The sequence below is a fragment of the Nannobrachium achirus genome (genome assembly GCF_963921795.1).
Source record: "Nannobrachium achirus genome assembly, chromosome: 16".
NCBI lineage: Eukaryota > Metazoa > Chordata > Actinopteri > Myctophiformes > Myctophidae > Nannobrachium > Nannobrachium achirus.
Window position 1 is genome coordinate 32,489,454 of NC_137823.1, and position 23,729 is coordinate 32,513,182.

General features: G+C 41.7%; 2 protein-coding genes across 2 annotated transcripts in view; one reads left to right on the top strand and one right to left on the bottom strand.

Annotated features, from left to right (window-relative positions):
- The window catches only part of tshr (thyroid stimulating hormone receptor), a gene marked incomplete at both ends in the record, with an annotated part of 65,203 nt that extends 58,883 nt beyond the window's left edge, over positions 1 to 6,320 (bottom strand). The window contains one exon of the mRNA XM_080744866.1: positions 6,145 to 6,320. Coding sequence (XP_080600992.1) covers positions 6,145 to 6,320 — 176 coding nt within the window. The remainder of the gene's footprint in view (positions 1 to 6,144) is intronic.
- A 1,167-nt stretch (positions 6,321 to 7,487) lies between these two features.
- Positions 7,488 to 23,729, top strand: part of cep128 (centrosomal protein 128) — a 107,500-nt gene continuing 91,258 nt past the window's right edge. Inside the window, exons 1-8 of the mRNA XM_080744867.1 lie at positions 7,488 to 7,549; positions 9,274 to 9,493; positions 14,993 to 15,079; positions 15,912 to 16,065; positions 17,280 to 17,407; positions 18,164 to 18,255; positions 19,306 to 19,378; positions 19,887 to 20,084. Coding sequence (XP_080600993.1) covers positions 9,293 to 9,493; positions 14,993 to 15,079; positions 15,912 to 16,065; positions 17,280 to 17,407; positions 18,164 to 18,255; positions 19,306 to 19,378; positions 19,887 to 20,084 — 933 coding nt within the window. The 5' untranslated portion in view covers positions 7,488 to 7,549; positions 9,274 to 9,292. The remainder of the gene's footprint in view (positions 7,550 to 9,273; positions 9,494 to 14,992; positions 15,080 to 15,911; positions 16,066 to 17,279; positions 17,408 to 18,163; positions 18,256 to 19,305; positions 19,379 to 19,886; positions 20,085 to 23,729) is intronic.

Genomic DNA, 23,729 nt, shown 5'->3' on the forward strand with positions numbered 1-23,729 from the left:
GCTGGCGTGGGCCAGGCCACGGGGTCAAGCATTCTTCGGCGTGCGTGCGTGTGTGTGCGTGTGTGTGTGTGTGTGTGTGTGTGTGTGTGTGTGTGTGTGTGTGTGTGTGTGTGTGTGTGTGTGGACTAGGGATGGGACACTATGAAAATTTCATATCACGATTATTGTGGCAAAAGAAATCTCGATTGTAGATCGGCTATTTTATGGCAAAGACATTTGATAGAGAGTGAAAAAAAGACTGCATCGACTCGAGTATGTCTATTATAAGTACCTTTTACCAATAATTGGTAAATCTATAATTATTCTAGAGGGTTTAAGTGGTACCGGATATGCAGCTCGGCAAATAAAAGGTGAATTGATCCCAGTGTATGACGGAGGACGATATCACGATAAACTAAATCTCCACGATACGATTATTGTGAGTGTTTTTTTATCACGATAAACGATAATATCGCGTCCCATCCCTAGTGTGGACGCCACATTCAAGCCTCCTCACGCCTCACCTGCCTGGACAGCCTAAATCCAGTGCAGGGGTCAGCCAAACCAGGCCAGACAGAAGGCCATGCCAGTCCTATTTTGAATCTGTTTTGGAGATATTTTTAGCCGGGGTAAGGCCGGGCCAGGACTTGGCGGCGGCCGGGGAAGGCTTTCATGTCTTTCTCTTCCCACCGGTGGGCCTTGGATAAACATTTTTGTCCAGGAATGTGATGGCATCGTGGGGACGTCTGGAACACAGGGACATCTGAATTGGAGCACTGGCCAGAGGATAATCTCATGTGATAGGTGCCATGCGAGGGCGATGCAAGGTGGCGTCGGAGAGAGGGGTGGGCTGGGGTCAAGGGAGGAGTGGCGTCAGACTAAATAACGTGGAAGATGAGGGGGTGGACAGAAAGGGCCGGGCGATCTGTTCAAAATCAAATATCACCAGTAAGACTCCCTAATCGGGAGATAACTTTGGTAGGCAATGGTAGCAAATCAGGAGGGAATATGTGAAATGGGACAGATCCATGTTGATGACATGACTGTAGAGATACTGTGTATCACTTTGTGTGATTTTAGGGCAAATTCTGTAGGAGCAGTGTCCAAAAATTTGTTTTTCAAAAATCGGCCAGATGGTGGCGCTAGATGGGACAGATGCATTTTGATGACACGACTACTGTGTACCGGTTCGCGTGATTTTAGGGCAAAATCTGTAGGAGCAGTGTCCAAAAATGTGTCTTTCTCAATGTTTTTGACCAAATACTTCCATGATGTTGTGATGATATATGATATTGTGGCTACTGGTACTTAAAAAATATTTACACATTGTAATTTATAATAAGTAATAATCAGTAATGCTCATAAAGTATAGTTAGAACAGTCTGTCAAGTTCAGATAATTACATCCATTGACTGTAATGCACTTTTAAAAATGGGAAAATACTTTATCACAATACGTAGAAGATTATGTAATATTTTAATGACTTTCTCAAAAGACCTGAACAAAAACAAACAATCCCAGCTATTATGAACAGCTATTATGTACAATGAAGAAGAAAAAAAAAGCTATATTTGTTACATTAGAATACAATGTAATGTACAGCTAAACCAGCCCAGAGCGAATGGAAGTGATAAGGTATTGAAGAACTGAAGAATTCTCACAGACATACATTGTGTATAGACCTTCATTTATGAGTGGGCGAGAGTCACATGTTAATTCATCAATTTGTAACTCTATAGTCCATTCAGTTACATTTACCTACCGTTTAGCATTTGCGCTCATTCAGACTTTCAAAGTGACTGTCGATTGGATTTAACATGAATTTTCATTTAGACTTTCTGGGCAAGTGGGCATGACATTTGGGCAAGTAGAACTTGACCTGTACTTGCCAGACTGGCAAGGGCCACTGAGACCTTAGTGTCAACCCCTGCGTACAGGTGAAGTTGTTTGTCTCACGCTTCCCTTAAAATATATAGTTAACAAAGTGTCTGGTTAGCCTCAAGTGATCCCTATACAGTTGATTGAACCTTCTGAATCTGTTCTTTTACATACTTCTTGTCCCTGATGTGCAGTAAGTAACCAGAGTTGGGACATTAGACCTGCTTGCTATCCACATTTTGGCTCTGTGGCAAACCGTCTAGAAATGGCTCTGCGAGTCTGTCTTTGTGTCTGAGGCTAATCTCACAAAGCGCCACCAGTAGGCCAAGGAATAGGGTAGGAGTAGGCCCACATTATGGGTGTTCCACAAGTCTGGAGAGGATATTGCTTTCCCTTTTAAATGTACAATTAGTTTACCTTTTATAGAATTGAAGTACTTTGCTGCAGGTGTTTTAATTGTGGTGTATATTTAATGTATTGTCTTGACTTGAATGTATGCATTGACCCGAGCAAAGCTATTTTCCCTTGTGGATAATAAAGACACTTAATCTAATCTAATTAACTCCCTGTAACGTCTTTTCACATATGTTTTACATATTCTGAATGTTATAATGGCAGCCGGTTTGATTGGACTGAAACTTTGCCAAAATATGGAGTCATATGTCATGGAGGTATCATGGATTTCTGCAGGGACATGCTGGGCCCTTGATTCAGCCCGGGAAAAAGAGTTGGAGAGGCCCTCATTGCGCACTAGAGAGAGATCTCTCTATATAGCGCTGCTACTACTCAAAGATTTGCCATTTCAGATCATGACAAGTGACAAGCCAGTGGGCCAATTACATGAGTTATATGTCGTTGTTGTCGGATGTCCAAAACCGTTTGTTTTGTATTTATCATTTTGAAAATGATTTAAACTAGTGAAAACAGCCGATTTACAAGCACACAACGCCTTGCACCGCGAGGCGTTGTGTGCTTGTAGATCTGCTGTTTTCACTACTTTTGTGCGACGGCCTTGTATGATGAAGCAGGGCTTTGCTTTGTGAAAAGAATTACAAATTTGAAACTTGGAGATACGAGGTTTCTGCCCAACAGTGACGATTTACTTTGTTGGCCGCCCAGCCCCCAAAATGGAACGAAGGCCTACATTTTATTTTAATTTTTTTCCTAATGGCTGGCCTGGACCGGCTGGGAATGAACCGGCCGTTCGGGAGTTGTCCCGCTTTTCCCAATGGCCAGCACGTCCCTGGATTTCTGATGTCATAGGCTGGCAACATGAAGTCCGAGATACACGTGGATGCCACGCTAGTATAGACCCTGTCTTGTTTTTTAACTGTTTGTCTCAAATCCTGTAATGCCACTCCCATCCTCTGGCTTTAATCAATGGCAGGGACTGGAACACACACGTTATTTTCACACAGATAGAATGGGAATGTCCGTAGGTCTCATGCAACAAGCATGTCTTTCATGTGTTGGACATCGCATGACACTCAGAGCTGGAATGTTCAGCAACTGCCAAAGGAATTTTCAGTCAAACTATTCCATAATAGGCCCTCATAAATGTTTAATTAGTCTCAGGCAGTGCAACGATTTGGTTATTCCCATCTCAGGTTTTTTAGCAGAGTTCTAGGCCTGTCCATCTTAAGTATACTCGGTTAATGTTAACGTTCAAGAAGGTTGCCATTTGTGTCTTTTCCAATTCTGTGTTTCCCCATCAGCCTCTGGGTGCTTCCGAAGAACATGTGTTTCCATCATACCAGACCACGGTCAACTGGTTGGTCTACGTTTCATAACATCTATATACAGTAGAGTATTTGAGCACACAGGTTATAAATGCAAAATAAAAAAGGGGGTAAAAGGGAACTTAGGGAAGTTCACTACACATCCAGCCCACATTCAGGTGCAGGATTAAGAACTACAAAAGGATGAAATATCCACACACTGAACAATACGCTCCCAATATTTAATGTGTTTATTTACTGACATTCCTGAAAACAACTAATAAAAGGTGATATTGCTAACATTTTTATGTAGATCAATAATACTAAAGAAACCACAGAGATTATAAAAAAAATAATAAAGAAATTATGAAATTATGAAATAATTATTAGATTATGAAATAATCTATCAACTCAGGGTGGCTATATATTTCAGTTCCTTCCATTTTCATATACTGGTAGTTATAAATTACTTTCTTTCCTAAACAGATGCTTACAGTGGTGCAAACAGCAAGAGTGCTACCTGTACTTTCTAGAAGTAACTCAGGGAAATAAGGAACCTTATGCCACACAGAGGAGTGTGATGTGGAGTGTAGTGGGTTGTCTATAGCTTTAAATATTGTGAGCGTATTATGCAGTGTGTGTGTGGGGGTATTTCTTCCTTTTATAAAGTTTATAACGCCACTACATTTGCACAGGTCTTGATGGAGTGATCCTGACAAGGTATTACATCATGTCTGCTGCCCAAATCCTTGACTGACTTTTTGGGGGTACAAAAGTAATGCCACAAATCCCATCCAATCCAACGAGACAGATCCAATGGTTATTAACCATAGTTCGGGGACTACTTTTCAAATTATTTTAGCTAGACAAATTCAATTCAATTTTATATTTATAACACAGACATCGCAGATGTGAACAATCATAGGCTTCTGCCATTATTACTGTACATTCTTACATGTCAGATATTTCGTTGCCATTCGTCTGACTTATTGTGTGACGACTAGGAGTGACCAGTGGTCAATGTGTTTTTGAAATGGCTGTAATTCCATTAAGGTAGAAAGGGATTTCACCATGCCATAGCATAGAAGGCTATAATAAGATGGAAGGTTAGCCTATTGACGTTAAGTAAGTGAAGTACTGTACGTCTCAAAGCTGAAAGGTTTCCTATGACCCATGCAGTGAATGTTTCAGTAATAGTTACTTAATAGAGTCCCCAACGGGCCTGGAAATTAAGGCCCGGCCCTACTGGGCCGGCCCGGCCCAACTAATTATCATATATTTTAGGCCCTACCCGGCCCGAAAATGTCGGGTCGGGCAGTGTCGCGTTCGGGAAGAATTTGAGAACTCTATCACCGAGTAAAAGTATTATAAATATACAAAATTATCTTTTCTTTTTTTATTCAGTTCTCGCCTTCTAAATCTGAAAAACTTCAAATGTTTATTCAAAAATTACAAAAAACGTATAATGTAGGCTACATATGAACAACAACCCCAAAAGGGGTTAACGAATTGAAAGGTATAGTTACGTTCCTGGTCTAAATGGGTTAACATACATGTTCTACGTATCTGCCAGCCCTATCATGACTTCAGAATTCTGGGGTAGTATATTGTCCTAATAATAATAATACATTGTATTTGAATTGCACTTTACATTTGACAACAAACCTCAAAATGCTACAGTATAAAGAAAGAAAGGAAAAAAAACACAAGATAAGACATTTGCATAAAATAGTCAAAGCAAGTTAAAACAAGTTAAAGGGGGCAAAGTTTTAAAAAGCTAAAAAGCTAAGCAAAAGCTTTGTTAAAAAGGAAAGTCTCATGCAGATGTAATGGTGAATATGTTAAAACATACTAAAGCATGATCACAGGAACAGGTAAATAAATTGCACACCTTTTCCACAAACTGTATGCTTCATTATTCAGAGCAGGTGTAGCTGCCTGCAACGTTGACTAATAGTATTAAGAAGTTCGGCACTGTCCACACAGTAATGTGTTATTGCATATGAACAGATACACTGCTTATTCATTATAGCCTATGTTCATCTCTGAAAGCAACAGCCTGATCAGGTCCAGGTTCGGTCCAAATCTAAGAGCTCAGCTACAGTACGTATAGCCTATGTCTCAATGCAGAATAAGACTCAGTAAAGCTAGCTGAGTTAAGGGACCTGTGTTCTGGATTTCCTCTCTCTCTCTCTCTCTCTCTCTCTCCACACACACGCACGCACGCACGCACGCACGCACGCACACACACACACACACACACACACACACACACACACACACACACACACACACAAACACACACACTATCTTTCTTTCTTTCTTCTGTGTTACTTCAATGGTTTCCTGTGTAAATAAGCCAAGTGCATGCTTTCCTAGGATCTCCTTTTAGTTGACCTTGTACCAGTGAACTGTACCGTCATGAAACTGTACTTTTTTTATATGCAAACTTCTAATAAAGTCTTCAATCAATCAATCAATGCATTAGAATGCAAACATTCTTAAATTTACACACAGCAGCTACATTTATATACCTATGTATTTGGACAGTTTTCAGTAGGCTACTTACAACGTCTCCGTGCTGGCAGGAAACCTGGGCAGGTGATCGATGTCAAAGCAGGAGATGGTGTAAGTCTTCCAGTACTCGGAGCATTCGCAGATTTTGTCTGGGCAAAACTCAGGCTCCGCCAAGGTATTGACAGGCAACGTGACGAGTGTAAACAGAGCGCACGTTATCACTTGCATGCTGCGTTCGCTCGTTGACAGACAGGCTGTTTAAAAGAAATCCCCTGGATGGACGCACGCACCAAATCGCTTCTTCTGCCTTGCCCTGTAGGTTGTTGTAAGCCTCAGGTGGTCGGAACATGAGAATGAACTTTGCTGGAGTAATGTTGTTGTTGCTGAGTGTTCTCTAAACTGTGGCCCCATAGGTTTCATGTGAGCAGCGGTGGAAGGAAGGGATGGATGCTGCTGCAGGCTGCTAGGACAGGACAGCTCTGTGGTTGTGGTGGATGGTCTAGTAGTTTGAGGAGTGGGTAGACAGACTGCTGGGGCACTCTTGTGTTAGACTCGAGTATCGTTTTTTTTTCTTCTTCTTTTTTTGGTTTGTTTTATTGGTCTCTCAATTCATAAACTGTATTCCTTCCTTATCTCCCGTATAGCCCTACATTATTATTCAAAATTACATAATTAGGCTATTATTATACATTATCATCACCATCATATCATCATCATCTATAATAATAATAATACTAGGCCTAATAATAATATTAATATTAATACAAATACAAATGTATACAATTAGGCCTATATCATATAATGACCATACATGAAGCTAGATAGCACTTTTTAGGTTTTAGAAACGTTTTTTACTGATTAGGTGTGTGGTCTACCTATGTTATTGTTTTTCTAGACTGATATTGTTGTTGATGTAGACTACTGACATATTTTGCAAATGCTTATTGATGTGTTTATTACCTGCTTATTGTAAGTCGCTTTGGATTAAAAGCGTCTGCTAAATGCCTAAATGCCTAACTTGTAAATTGTAAATATAATGTGTGTGTGTGTGTGTGTGTGTGTGTGTGTGTGTGTGTGTGTGTGTGTGTGTGTGTGTGTGTGTGTGTGTGTGTGTGTGTGTGTGTGCGTGCGTGCGTGCGTGTGTGTGTGCGTGTGTGTGTGTGTGGAGACTGCGGACAACCTTTTGAATATTTTTCCAACTGCGAGCTGCAGTAGCAGTGCCTTTGGACAATGTAGTTCTCAAGTAACAAACCCAGACATAACGGTCCCTTTGATAAACTACAAATCCCTGTTTCCTGTGCGAGCGGCGTGCTGTGGTTTGTTGTCTTCCTGTCCAGAGGCGGCTAGTTTAACTTGTTGCCATAGCAGAGAGGAGACGCTAGCTGCAAGCTGCCAGTCAAACTTCTCTTATCACTAAAGCGACCTGCCAACAGGTTCCATGTAGCTAAACTGCACTGGTAAGATCCATCGACATGTCTTTGTTTTACTTTGATGCCTCTGGAATGGATACAACTAAACTTATAAAACATGTCTTGGTGTTAGCCCCCAGCTAATAGTTGGCTAATGTTTTGTTGCATTAGCCTGCTATTATAGCTTTATAGCTAACGTTAAAGTAAAGTTGCCAAGTGTTGCTAACCAGGCTACCAGCTGGAGCATCAACAACAACTAATGGCCAGTTTTATTCAGTGGTGGAAAAAGTGCTCACATTTTTTACTTGAGTAAAAGTATCAATACTGTCTGCAATATAGAAATACTCTGTTACGAGTAAAAGTCCAGAATTAAAACATGTAGTTGAGTAAAAGTACGAAGGTATTGGCATCAATATATGCTTAAAGCACCAAAATAAATGTTTGCAAATAGCAGATCTACAAGCTTGTAGAAAAGGTATAAAATAGGGGTAAAGTGGTTGGTTTATGTATGTTTTGTAATATAATCATTTATATCTGCAAAGTAACTAGTAACAAAGTTTTCATATAATTGTAGTACTGTGGAGTAAAAGTACAATATTGATTGATTGAAGACTTTATTAGAAGTTTGCATAGGAAAAGGTACAGTTTCATCATGACAGTACAGTTCACTGGTACAATAGGTCTACTAAAAAGGAGATCCTAGTAAGCTCTTCGGCTTATTTACACAGGAAACCTTTATGTATCTCATATAACACTGAATGACAGACGGATAGAACACAGTACTATGCAGTAGATATCGTCAGACAAAAATACAAAATAAAACAGTGCAAAAAATATATAGATATATTTACTGTATAACGGTCAGGGGGAGGGTAAGGCTCGGCTAGGTTATTATATATTTAGATCTGAGATGTAGTTGAGTAGAAGTAAAAGTATTGGAAATACTCAAGTAAAGTACAAATACGAAATACCTCAAAATTGTACATAAGTACAGTACTTAAAAGGTACTTAAGTAATTGCACTTACTTACTTTACACCACTGGTTTTATTGGCCGTGGCGTGGTGCACTTTCTGTTGTTGTGGCTTCTTGCTTTGTGACTACCAGTTGTCAGGGTGACAGCGGTGATGACAAATCTGATTTGTCTACTTGTTATGTCATTAAACAGAAACCTCCTCGGACCCAAACAGATTGCTGGCTAATCTTATTACCGTGTATGCGAGGAGGACCAACAGCACGCTCAGCTAGTGTTTGTGGCTCATCGCCAGGTTGGCACCACTAGCCAGGACAATAAAGCTATTAGATATTATCGTTTATTGTGATAAAAAACACTCACAATAATCGTATCGTGGAGACTTAATTTATCGTGAAATCGTCCTCCGTCATGCACTGAGATCAATTCACCTTTTATTTGCCGAGCTGCATATCCGGTACCTTTTAAACCCACTATTGGTAAAACGTACTTATAATAATACGTACTGGAAACAGTCTTTTTTTCACTCTCTATCGAATCTCTTTGCCAAAAAATAGCCGATCTACAAGCTCACAGCGCGTCGCAACGCATTGTGAGCTTGTAGATCTGCTATTTTTTGGCAAATGTTCCGCCACCAGGATAATGGATGTTGAGGATATTTTGATTATCGCGATAATATCGTAAATCTCGATTTCTTTGCTCACAATCGCGATATGAAATTTTCATATCGTCCGGATCCCATCCCTAGCCAGCGTTTGTTTATTTGTATGCCTCCTCCTGTAAACCCCCATCCATCCACAGACCTCCCCTGTCGGCAACAATGGATTATTCATCCAGCGGGTCGGACACATACGACAGGGAGAGGGCACGCAGGCCGCGGGGGCGCGAGGCTCAGCGCCGACCCGCTCGGGAGTCTCGGGATGGCGGAGGAGGAGGTCACAGAGTCAATGGGAGTGGAGGGAGCGCTGCTGGACCGGCTGGGATCTCCGAGAAGATCAGCACCCTGGCCAGCACTCTGCAGGTAAAGCAGCCTCTGAATGGCATCTCACTGAATACAGATGGAGGTTCATTCATGGTTTTGTACTTGATTGTTACGAGGTGAATAAAAGATCTATTTTACTGAGGCTGAAATGTTGCAAATTCCTTTGATTTGTAAACATTCTGTATATTATTCTGTAGTTCATTTAAGGATTTCTTTCTCTTTCTCATATTTTTTTTGTCAACCTGGCACAACCTGCAATGCAAAAGCAGCAAACGGGATGTTTCATTCCATGTTTATCAATTACAAATAGCCTAATAGTGCATTACTGTGTGGTTGCCGTTGACTCTAATGGGGAGCCAAGCCAATCAGAGAGGGGGAATTAAGGATGACATCACGATATCAAGGTATCGTGATGTCTGATTGGGTGAAGGGTTACATCAGAAGATGAAAAAACCCACACAGAACAATAGTCTGGTTGCCCTGCACGGCAACCACACCAATCATTAGTCTAATCAGTGTGATTGACAGGAGAGATGATCAGAGGAACAGAATTTGCACCATTACGGTTTACATTTGGACCGAAGTATGGGTAGAGCTTCTCAGTGAAGGTGCAGCCAGTGTAAGAGTAGAGGTGAACTCTGGCCTCCACATCATAAAAGGAGACCGGGCCCTCCTCATAATCCACAAACACTCCCACTTTCTGGAGCTCCTGTCTTACAGGGAGAAGGGCTAAAGGGTGCTTAGCAGCAGCCATGTACTCATTTCCATTCCTCAAAAATATTGTCCAGTCACCATAGAAGGGATTCAGATATATGTTTCCCTTCCTGTTGCTGGACTTTCTGGTCACTCCTAAATCCCGGCTAGTTTTTCCTCCAACCTGAACCTCATAGTAAAACCTTCCTGAGGAGAAGCTTTGTTTTCCTAAGACACAAGGACATTCAGAGAATCTCTCCTTGTTGTTTGGGAGATTCTGATGTTTCCATGGCTCACTTGTTTTCCATCATCAGACAGGATGAGTTCACAGTGTGCTGTATCAAGGTCCAGAGTCACATCCACTGCATATTGCTGTACTCTCCTTAGCTCCATCTCTTGACTGAGTGTCTTCTCCAGCCACAGATGTCCTCACAGTCCCCACACAAGAAGACAGTTGGACATTGACCTTTATCCAGTCATTGATGGGTGGAGGGGAGTTGATGGATGGGAAATTCTGTAGGTGGTTTTCAGTGTGTGAGATTTCAGCTGCTTCAGCTCACAGCTTCTCTTCTTCAACTGAGTGATTTCCCCTTTCAGCTCTTTAATGAAGCCTTCAGCCTGTTTCTCTGTTTTTTTCCGCTTCTCTTCCATCACATCTATGAGCTCGGCCAAGAGCTCTACTGAGTGTTTGACCTCCCGAATCTTCATGCGTCTGTCCTGGATCATCTGCTGGATTTTAGCCTTAGTCTTCGTTCTCCTGAACTGTTGGACCATCTCAGAAATAAAAGTATTGACAGATACTTCAGGTCTCTTATGGAAGGTTCGTTTACACAGTGGGCACTGACACACACCAATAGTGTCCCAGTAATGCGTGATACAGCTTCTGCAGTAGGTGTGTCCACATGGCGTAGTGTTTGGATCAGTGAACACATCCTGACAGATAGCACACAGGAACTGCTCTTCAGTAAGGAGAACGCTGGCAGACGCCATTTCTACACTACACCTTTTTGAACATTAATGTTCAAAAAGGATGAAGGGTTTGAAGTATTGACAAAGGTTTATTCATCAAAGAGGCAAAAAGTTGAACAGAGTATCAGCAGTACAGATCCTTTGAGGAGCAGGCCTCCTGGCCTCTCCTGTCAGCCCCTCTGGGCACAAGCCTCCCCTGTACCATTCTCATACAGTTCTTATAGTCCATTCTGACAGAGATGCTATTATAAACATGTTCTTATAAGGATGTGTACTAAAGATAAAGACAACATACAAATAGTTACACAGGGTACAGATTTGCTGACAGAGTGAGAGAGCATGGATGGGGGGAGAGAACTCAGCTGTTAGATTGACAGTTGAGTTGAATTAGCATGTGCACTTTGAAGGCTGGTTGACCGTTCATTCAATGAGATTGAATGGAAGGAAAACAAGTACCGTATTTTCCGGACTATAAGGCGCGCTTAAAAGCCTTTAATTTTCTCAAAAAACTACAGTGCGCCTTATAATCCAGTGCGCCTTATATATGGATCATTCATTGACATTGACATTCCCTTTAACACAGCTCCATCTGTTGGATGCATAACGCAACGGTAGTGTCTATTATGTGCGCCTTATAGTCAGGTGCGCCTTATATATGAAAACAGTTTGAAAATAGACCATTCATTGACAGTGCGCCTTATAGTCAGGTGCGCCTTATAGTCCAGAAAATACTGTATATACACACATTTGTTACTCTATAAATATTTCTACTACAGCCTACAAAATGATGTCATACTTAACAGCCCCATGGAGAGAACATGTTCACCACGCGGCAACGATGGAAGAATAGAACAGCGTCGTATCGGTGCGGCAGGCGAGGCGGCAGACCCTTGCCTATGCACGTCTGACGCTGCCGGTGTGGGTTAGTTCTTTGAAAATAATGGAGCCGTATGTTTTGACGCGCTGTGTTTCCCTTTAGGGATATATCAGTTATCTCCTTATATATGGATTGATCGGTTGCATCCAAATATGGAGTCCATGATGTGACATGACTCACAGTGGTTACCACCAGTAAGGGCGAGGTCGTGCACATGGGCACGTGCCACGTGCACATGGGTGTATCCATGTATCTGCCTGGGTGAAAAAAGCAGACTCCTGGGCGAGCATTGGCGCTTTCAACTTTACCTCTGCGTCCTAAAATAAATATTGGCACTTTGGCTACAGTGTATGCGGCCGCTTCTTTGTCTTGTTAAGAATATTAATGGGATTTCAGGGGTAGACATTAAGGGAAATTTACTACTGGCCCTCAGGGCCAGTGGATGTTGATGATCACTGGCCCTGACACGCGTGTGCACGCAAAACTTGCGTCCTCGTTCATCTTCGATACCAGCGTCTTTTTTTTGGTTATGAATTGAGTACATAGGACCCCAATGCCAAACAAGCCATTGAGCTTTCTGTGGTTTAAATCCTTTCAGTAGAAGTTGTATCACTGAACTGTACTGTCCTGTCCCTTTTGCCATTCAAAATATCATCCCCCATAAATATAGGCCTGCTCCTAACATCAGCTGTAGCCTGTTTAACTGGTGAGGGCCCCAGCCCAGATCGGGTGGATTGACAGCTGTCTGTCTGCCTTCCCAGGATCTCCTAATTTGGGGTTAATTAGCCTAGGATCAAGGCTATCAAAGCTGTATTTTATAGATGATATAAAATAAAATAATTGCATCATATTTATAAACTGTGTATACATTCCTGCTCCAGCTAGTCAGTTATACAGAAGATAGGACAGCAATTATAGAAATATTAGACCTTAACTGTGGAATGTTCAATCATGTATGCCTATGTGTTACATTACTTAAGGCCATTTTCTAAATATTTGACTTTTTTAACATGTAGAAAAAGAATTGCCAAATTTGTCATCAAAGTTCCCACTCTTCCTTATAGTGCCCACAGTTGTGTTACATGATGCATCCATCTCTGACACTGAGACACTCCATTGACCATTCTCATCTTCTCGTTTGATATACATATTCTCAATAGGCTACAGTACACGTTGATTCTAAATATTTACAACAGTTAAAAGAAACTAATTTGCCGAATGCGTTCCACACACACGCACACACACACACACACACACACACACACACACACACACACACACACACACACACACACACACACACACACACACAGGACCGCCCCTCTCTCATTCACTAGACACACAGCGACTTGCGACAGCGTCTTCTTTCAGTATAGTAAATGGACCTTTCCCCAACTTCAAGAACATAACTTGTCTATTGTAGGCCTACTTTCTGATTCTGACCCGCGGTGGACATACTGAACAGCAGGGCAACAGCGCTCCGTTGTCAACAATCTGTAGAAGCTAACGCTGTTTAGCTGTTAGCAGCATCAACGGAGCCGAACGCATGGATGTGAATGAGCGTGTCAGCGTGGAACATAGAGAAGGGGCGTTCATGAACGAATCGAGTCTTTTGAACGGCTCTTTGAAATGAACGATGGGATCCGGTTCGCAGTATTAGGGAGCCGTTCCTTTTGTAAATGAACGGCTCTTTGAAAGGAACGGATCTTAGAGATCCGGCTCACTTCAAAGAGCCATAAATCCCATCTGTAGTGGAGCCACTCCACTGTGACTGCAGCGCTGTGCGCAAGCTCGCAGAAGGTAACTTTGATCTGGATCACGCAACGCTATATTTTAGCAGTAATTACGAGACGATTTCACCGAAATTATTACAAAACAGTTACAGTACCACAGGGAATACATGTGAAATTAGATATAAACGTTATTACTTGTTTTATTTTCAAGGCATTAAATTCACTGGCCCAAACGGGCAAGTCCCTGGTGAGTTCTGGTGGCCCTGTCACTCTAAAAAGTACATACGGGCCAGCGGGCTGGTTCTAATGTCGACTCCTGGATTTGACCAAACACAATGCACAAACCTGGTTGTTGGTTAAGTTGGACAAAATGTGGCCAATATGTGGCGATATTTCCCCAAATATGGAGATGGCTGACGTCACTGATTTGCTTGATTTTTGGATAAAATCTGAAAAAGTAATATCAAAAAATGTGTTTTACATAACTTGGCCTCCTGGTGGCGCTATAAAAGGCAGATGTGAAAAATGCAGGGCAAAGGTTTTTCCTTGACATTATACAAAGTGTTACACTGATTGGTAAAAACACAAATCGGCCTGTTATAGCGCCACCATGAGGCTGATTTGAAAATGTTTAAGTGGCATTTCTTCCTCAGCCTATTGGGAATGTGCCTGTACAAAATTGCATGCTGTGTTCATGATTTGAGGCATTTTTGTTCAAAACAGACAAATCCTGCAAACTTTGGAAGCCAATCTCAGCCAATTAGGATGGAATATGGAACATCGGACAATCTGTTGGATTACTGTCCAAAAATCAGCCTCATGGTGGAACAGGCTCATGTGAAAAATGTGTGGCAGAGGTTCTGAATTGGCATTCAGGGAGTGTGCACAGTTTGGCTGCGACTGGGCCAACAGCACCAGAGATTAGCTGGTAACAGAAGGATGGACGGACTGAGGGCAAAACATAGCTGAACATAGCCCCATGCATGCTGAACATTGTCTATATATAGAACTACTGACTAATTTTGTCTCTGCCAGGCCAAAGGCATGGTAGAGACAAAAATAGTCAGTAGTTCTATATACAGTATATGATAATAAAAATAGTTCAGTGTACAGTATACACAATGTACGCGTATCTTACATAGAGATGTAGGAGTAGGACATAAGATATGTAACAATTGATTGATTCATTTATTTAATCTATGATGTTTAGAAAACCTACGTACGTTGTCTCATATGGATTAAATAATAACTTACTTTCTCTGGTAGGATACTAGTCGGAACCTGAACAAAGTAGACAAGATGCTGGGCCAGTACAGGGAGCACACAGATGATCAGGCTGAAGCCATGGCAATGGTGAGTCCCTCTATAACTCAATCCTTCAAAGTCAACAGCGTTCTCCCATAGTGGTATTCTGTACCAGTTTTGATTCAAGTGGATGGCGGTTTGAAACACTAAGGTAAGGCTGTGTTAGACTTCTTGTTCCGGAAGTAGAGCTGGATGTGAGTGCTTGAGTATAGTGCTTGGTACTGTTTTCTGGTGATGAGGAATCAGGCTTACCACAATGCAGCAGCAGCATATTGAAAATACTTTTGTTCATAATTTATTTTAACCTTTTTTTATAATTTATTAGACACCTTTTTTCTCCTTACGGACATCTTTCTTTCTCCTATGTGCATATTTGCGTGTCCGTTGTGTCCTTTCTGTGTCATTAGGGCCCGCCCACACTTAAATCTGATTGGGCAGTGGCACTCAAAGTGACATTGATCAGCTGCGATGAGCTGTTACACAAGTTAAGAATATTATTTATAGCATATTGTTCTGACAGAAGCTACTACTGTAGGTTTGATTTTTAGTTATTTACCTTGTATCCTAGTATCTTTGAAGCGCACACATTTTTGTGTTTTCTTTACGCTCTCTAAATGCCTAAATGTAAACTGTAAATTGCAGATTGAGCTATTGATGTAAGAATCCGGGGGGGAAAGCATTGAGACCTTACTGTACATACAGTATCTCTGTCCCATCTCCCCCTACTCTTCCGAAGTGAAGTGATATCTCCTGGAAGTCAACTCACGTTTCATCTCCAATGAACATCCCTGTCGTTGATTCTCTTCTCCCATTTACCTACAGTATTTCCTGCAGTTGTAATGGGCCTTTGCTGATCACTTGTATGGTTTTTGTACATCAGCTTAAGGAGAACCTAGAGGAGTCGATCAGCCAGTTGCAGTCACAGCGGCAAAGGAGGCCGTCGCCGTCACAGAGGCAAAGAAGGTCCTCTGCCTCAGCATCCACCCTGCACACCAGTGACCTGGAGGCTGGCTCTGGCTCTGGCTCCGCCCAAGGTATGGAAAACAACAACTAAGTCCTCTCTGACTCCCTTTAGGGTTGAGCCAATAATTGATCTTACTGTATGTAGTGATTAGAGATTATTCTTCATATTGATAATGTTGTGTTATCAATACTAGCCCTTACCCGTTCAAAGATATGAGCTCCAAAATGATGTGCAGTGTGTGGGTTATGGGATGTGCACTGTGCATACAGTATATGAGGGATGGAAAGTAACTTTAACTGGTGCTTGCATGATAATATGTAGGAGCATCAATGTAAGAAATACCCGTTTCGTTTAATGGCTACAGAGATACATCCCCCCCGCCTGCATACACACCCGCCTGCCTGCACACACACACACAGAGCTGGTTAAACATGTTGCCTCATGCTAGATGCAGAATAGATGTGCCTCATGCTAGATGCAGAATAGATAGTAGATACACCATAAAAATGCTAATATACAGCATATGATTTGTGAAAGTGACAAACGGGCTTCACAGTTATGTCAGGTGTGTTCATATGCTAATGGTGATGCGATTTCAGATCAATTGCTCCAGCCACTAATGAGAAACGCTGTTTCAGACAGACACTCAGACAGACAGACAGACATTCGGAAAATTATATGTTTGATGTGTACTCCTTAAAACTTCCGATGCCGAAAACATCCAGGAACGTGATTACAAATTACCGCGGTACGACGCCACGGCCCCGTTATCACGTCCAGGAACGTGTTAGCTGGTTACCATGGTAATCAGGTAAACGGGTACTGCGGCGGCGGCTGGTTAGCGAAAAAACGTCATATCCCATGATGCAACTTGGCCGCCATCATCAGGAAGCGTGTAATCGCCATAGGCTCCCATTTATTGCTGCTGCAAAGAAACGGCTTTATCTCGGAATCTACTTCCAAAAACCCTTCGATCGCAGAGAACCCCTTTTTTAACGGCGACACTGGACTGCCACGGTCGGCCGTGGTTAGAATTTCTCATTTCCGTGTGAAAGTAAACATCCCGGTCTACAACGGGATTTAGTGAATTTCCACAACATGGACACGCTCGTGGCTTCCGCAGCTCTTCAAAATAAAGCGCAGTGAATGGCTGCACTCTGTATCCAAATAATTACAAAAATAATGGCATCCCAAGTGAATTAAACATCTCTGATGTCTCTTTCCCTCTCTCTATACAATCATAGTAAAGATGAGCCTTTGGTCCTTATTAAATCTTTTTTTCAGAGGGCCCACGCTTCTACCCAACCTCCCCTCTGAAGGATTATACCAGCACTCCACGAACCAGAAGGAGGTCTCTGTCCGCAGCCACAGTGCGCTTCAGTGATCCCTGCCCTGTACATCCAGAAGCACATGTAAGGAAGATCACAAGACCACTACTACTCTTATCAGTTCCATCAAGTCCTGTTGCATGATGGTTACAGATAGCTGCCACAAGAGGGTGCACTGATGCCTCTGTGCCACATTGATTACTTGGCAGCAATTATAAATAATACATTATGGCAGGAGTCTTCAATGTTTTCAGGCCAAGGACCCCTTAGCTGAGAGACTAAGCGGGGACCCCCTCTACATGTTGTATAAAACTGTGTTGCAGATTTTCATCGATTTCATAGATAGATTCATAGACTTGTTTGAAAGCACTGTCATCAGTCCATGTTTTTTTTAGACATTTAATTGCTTAAATTGTCGATACTTTGTAAACTTGACCTATCACTCGGTACTTGGTCTGCTCTTTTTTTACCTCCACACCCAACCTATTTGCCGAAAATTGCCGATCTACAAGCTCTCTGCGAGGCGTTGAGAGCTTGTAGATCTGCTATTTTAGGCCAAAGTTCTCTTCAGAATAGGGATTTGAGGGTTCAAGGTGTTAATCTAAAATAATTATCCTATCACACAAAGATTTGGAGGACGCCCTGTAGTAACTCTGAGGACCCCCTAGGGTGTTAGACTACTAGACTACTAGACTATTCATTTTGAAGTAGTAGTGTGAGACCCCGCTTATTCAGATTTATTTTGGACAAAAGTAGCGACGTGTCCTTGGCCTCTTCCATAGGTCCGATTGTTGAGTGTGTCTTTTTAAGCAGAGTCTGTCTGTCGCTCTTGGTCTACAGGTCCACAGAATGCACCAGTCGTTGAGGGACCTGTACAGTGACCAGATGAGACTGTCCGATGACCTAGACAGAGAGATTGTGAGGAGGAACAGGTATCCAACACTTTGTTCTCTTTTAGGTCACATTCAGTCATTCCTCCACTTTACCAATAGCTTTTAGCTCATTTCTCTGCAAATACAACTATTATCAAATCTGCCTTTTAGACTAGTCTTAGCTTAACTCATCCACTACATTGGACGAGTTTGACGAGCTATAGTTATGGGTCCACTCTGCTTATGACGAATATGACGAGCTATCAATTAGCTTTAATAACTATAAAACAAAAAAGTATGATCGCCGATTCGCCGTCCATAGCGCTCTGTGGACCCGCCCTATTCACAAAAAACGGATCTGGATGTTCCAGAACGGAACTGGGGGGGCGGGACAACGACGCCTGTATCCTGTCTGCCGAAATCCCATCCGGTTCAATGTTACACAACAACCACGCTGGACTCGTTTGGTTTCGCTTTGGGAAATGGCAGGCTGCGGGTTTTTTTAGCTTACCGTGCCTGGATCTTATTGTGAATGGAATCGGTGAACCATCGCGCAATGGATTCGCGCGCACGCCCACGTTAAAGGTAGGCAAAATTCTGGCGGTGTGGACCCCCAGAAGGGTCTTAAAAATAGCGGTGGGTGAGTTAATGTTGTTGTTTTTTTTTTGTTTTTTTTTTCAAAATGTTTAGCCTTTTAACTATTTCTCTCCTAATGAAGTTGTTTATTTTGTTCTGTTTCGTAAAGCGACTTTGGGTACTAAGAAAAGAGTTATATAAGTCTGATGTATTCAGTACTGTATAGTTTATCAGTCAACATTTGAGGACATAATGAAGCCTCATAATGGTGTCTTGGAACCTGGTAAACAGGCTTTAAGTCGATCTGTCGTGAATTAAAAGTGATAAGAAACAGTACCATGTGAGGAAAATTGTTTTACTGCAGTGTTCACAAACCTAAAATAAGTCTAGAAATTGACAGCATACTCTAGCATTTTAAAATGCATGATTATATTTAGACTTGAACATTCACTAAAGAGAAAAGAGCAGGAACTCTTGATATGTAAATATTTCTTCACATATGAATTGGCTGCATTTGATTCTTTTTTCTTTTAGGTCTGATATTGAAAACAGGCGAGCGATGGAAAATCTCTCAGAGCACTTGTCAGCTTCCCAGAAACAGGACTCAGTGAGTTGTGTCTGTTTCTACTCTCATGTCTGAGTGTATGTGTACAGTAAATCTAATGATGGCATTGGAAAAAGTATATGAATTTAACAACATCACAACCAGGCTGCTGTTGTAAAACAGATTTTTTATATTTAGCTTGTACCTTGGACACGATATTCACCAAATTAATACATCTAAAATGTTAGTTCTGTCTCCCATTAATTATTTTCTGTTCTAATATTTTTTATCTCCATCTCATGTGAACGACCTGTTATCTCTCCTATGGTACCACATCAATACAGCATGGAATTGTGGACACAATCTTATCCAGCAATAACAAAATATTCTAAGTTTTGGGTCTGAGAGGCTAAATCTCATCAAATGGTGGTCCGTTGCTCAAACGCTGAATAAATAATGGACCTTTGCACGAAAAAGGCTGAAAACCACTGTTCTGGAGATCACTTAACTAGCCTGCATCCACGGTGCCCAGTGTTAATGTGCCTTGTCTACGTGTGTGTCTGGCCAATAGGTGTCGTCGCGAGTGGAGCGCCGCCTGCATGAGCTGGAGCGAGAGATGTCGGCCACGGAGCGGCAGAGCGTAGAGAGAGAGAGACGCCCCGAACAGTGGGCCGCCATGTCTGAGGAGAGGCAGGAGGTAGGGCTCTCCTCTGCTCTCTCTCCCTCACTGTCAACACCATGTCACAGTTTTAAAGTTCTCACTCACTATGTAGGATTTCAGTCACTTGGATTCCATACAAGGCAGCGCAGCGCGTCTTCTGTGGAAGCGCTCAGAAAATAGCCAATATTCCTGGTTGGCTGTATGTAGGACAGCAGGAACATAGGTTTAGAATGCCTATTTGTTTGTTTGATTGATATGATTGATTGAATACTTTATCAGCAGTTGGAAGAGAGCGAGAACATAGATATAGCTAACATAATAGCTATTTGGTTTTTATTAAAGTCTAGCCACAACGCCGTCACCGTGTAAGTTGATCGACTGGCGCCAAGCACTGCATTTTCTGCTTGCATAAGTAGAAAAGTAAAAACATATTTCTAGTAATAATTGTTAGTATATATATAATAGAGTTTTGGGTCAGATCAGGGTTGAGCAGTATGGACAGTGTCAACAGTGTTATTTGGAAGTATAGATGTGTGTTACTGGTAGGACAAGTCATGTATCATCTATTGCACACTGCACACTTGCACAGCCATGTTATCTGCCTCTAGCAGTTATATTACAGAAGTTAAGTTACATGTATTGTACACAATACTGTAGATATTTTAATTTTACACATTACATTATGCATACTGTAGTGTAGACATAGCACTCGGTAGGGGTATATGTGCAAATAGAGCATCGCAGTTGAAGCCCGACCCCGTCTTCACTCTGGTGTCAGAAGCGTTTTCCCCATTCATTTCTTCCATAGACATTTCATAAAGTAGTTTACTTCCGACACCTCACTGCGACGCTCTATAGGAAGAAAATTACATTCTAACAGTCCAGTGTTCCATCATCCAATGCTGGTATGTGGTTCAGCTGTTATATTGCAATCACTCATGGGAAGAATTCAGCTTTCATGTGACTCAACAGTTTTGCAGTGCCTTCCGTATTACTCTATTTTGGTTTTGATAATTTCAGAATAACCACCAGAAGTATTGTTGCCTGCGTCACATTTAACGTTTTACCTTAATGCTTTACGGAACTCTATCAAAATGCAACATGATTTGTCTTTGGTTGTCCAAGTTGTACTGATCCTCACGACAACGGGAAGGGAACATTTTCGAAATACAAAGAGACAAAATTTTTATCTCGCTTGGCTGTGGGAAAAAAAAACTAAAACAATATTCCACCCACACGTTTTCCTTGTACAGACAGATGTACCCAGACTGATTGAAATAAATGGTAAGCCTCCAGGCTCTTCATGGCCTCCATTTCTACAGATATCCATGTGGGCTGAAGAATTGGATAGTTCACAATATCTTACATAGATAGGCCATCAAATGGCAGATAACTTTTATCAAAGCAAAGTTTGCTTTGCTGATAAATTGCAGGGATCAAAGGAGAGCTGCCAACATCATACATTTTTTATATATCTATAACATTGATATCACGGTATAGTGATAGGTAATTACAACCACTCTGTGTGTGTGTGTGTGTGTGTGTGTGTGTGTGTGTGTGTGTGTGTGTGTGAGTGTGAGTGTGAGTGTGTGTGTGTGTGTGTGTCTGGAACAGTATGCTGCCTGGGAGTAAGTAGAAATAAAACTACCTTCACAAAAAGATGAAAGTGACATGCAGCACCACATTGATCTATTTACCCTCATGGTGTATCCTCTATAAATTCACAAGTGTGTATGTGTAATTGTTTATCACCTTCCCTGATCCGACCCATTCCCTTCAGGGGTTGGATAGGTTTGTGCCGGTTAGCACCAATATAAATGATGGTGTGCAAAATAGAACTCCATTCTTTTACAGGGTGATGCATGACATGTCTGACTGTCTGTATGTCTTGTCTGGGGGCCCGCCTGTCTCCCATTTAGCATGTATAGGTCATCAACACGACAGCAGCAGTTTCTCTGATGACATTCATTTGGTTGCACTGGGTTCTGTGACAAATGGGTATTTATTGCACAGATGGGGCATGTATTGCCAACTTGTATCGTTCTCAGGCCGGTGTCTGTTTATACATAAAATTCTATGTAAGACAGGCAGACATAACACAAGACTATAAGCATTCAGAGCAAGACGATGCAAACCACAAACGACAACAAAAAAAAGAAGTGCAGCATCTGCAGTTATCAGCATAAGTGCATTGAGACGAGCTTGTTTGGAGGAGGTGTCTTGTGTTGATGCTTGTATGAGTTTAGTCTACCGATTCAAATTCTCAAATTCTGCCCGAACCCGACCATACCCGACCCTGAGGGCAGCAGCTCTTTCAATCTAATTTGCTGGTGGTTCATGTGTGTGCATGTGATGCAGCCCTTGACTTTGATTTGCTTCAAATGTAACGTGCGTTATGATTACAATTTCTAATTACTTGCACCAGCAGAGTGTGCAAGTACTGCGTTCGGCTGCATATGTATGTAGAGAGGTGAGATGCCATGGCTCGCGTGGGCTCGGCGAGCCCACACTTATTTTGCTGCACGCACGCGCGCCTCATATGCACACACTAATTAACAATAAAAACACTAATTAACAATAAAAACAGCGTGCACGCATGACGTCATGAATTTAGAGGACCCACACTTCTAAAATCCATAGCACACCACTGGGTAGGTAGGTAGGTAGGTAGCTGTGTGTGTTTAAGCCTGTAGTGTACCTCAATCAGGGCCCAAATAGCCAAATAGGTTTGTTCTAACCAACTCCATGGTGGCTACAGAGCTTACGCGAGCACAATAACACTACAGTGAACTGCGGTGGCAAATGCCCCATCAGTTTTCGATTGGCTGTGAGAGGCAGTACCCACACAAAGGGGCTGCTGTGTTTACTAATAGTACTTTTGTACTCAGGGTTAAATTAATACTGAGGACCTTTCTGTTCAAGCTCTTTGGCGAAGCAATTAAACACTATTGCTATTACCACTTGAGTTTCTTTCCACCAACAATGGCCAACCTAGAAAGGAACGGATCGTTATGAAAGCATCATTTGAAGAGCCATTCTCTTAGAGAGCTACATACCTCTAACAGTCCTCCACAGTAAAAGGCTTCATTTAGTTTCATTTGTACATTCTCTGAGTTGTTTTAATAGCCACGTTTTAATATCCACGTTGGGATGTCAAAACCTTATTTGTGACTTTATTTGAACCTTTAAAATAACCCCTACCTGACCCCTAAACGCCCAGCGCGTGCACATGGGTGCGTGCATGCATCCGCCTGGGTGACAGCCGACTGCTGGGCGAGCACTGGCACTTAATCAATATTGGCACTTTGGCTACAGTGCTGTGCGGCTGCTTCTTTCTCTTAAAGACTATTAATGTGATCAACTTTGAGCCAAAAATAGCAGATCTACAAGCTCGCAGCACGGCACTTCGAGCTTGTATATCAGCTATTTTTTTATTCTTTTTTTTAATACTTTATTAGGTCAGTCAACATGTAACATTTTCATAAATACCTGTGTATATATATATGTATATATATATATATATATATATATATATATATATATATTTTTTTAGGGCTGTCCAAGTTAACTCATTTAATCGCAGTTAACTCACCGCTATGTTAATCGCGATTAATTATTTTAATCGCAATTAATCGCATATTTATTTATTTTAGCCATTTGGCCTAACCGTGGTTTAGGACAGTGGTTTTCAACATTATTATTATTACAACAATTATTTTTGGGAGGTCCCCAAATGATCAGCTTAATGATCTG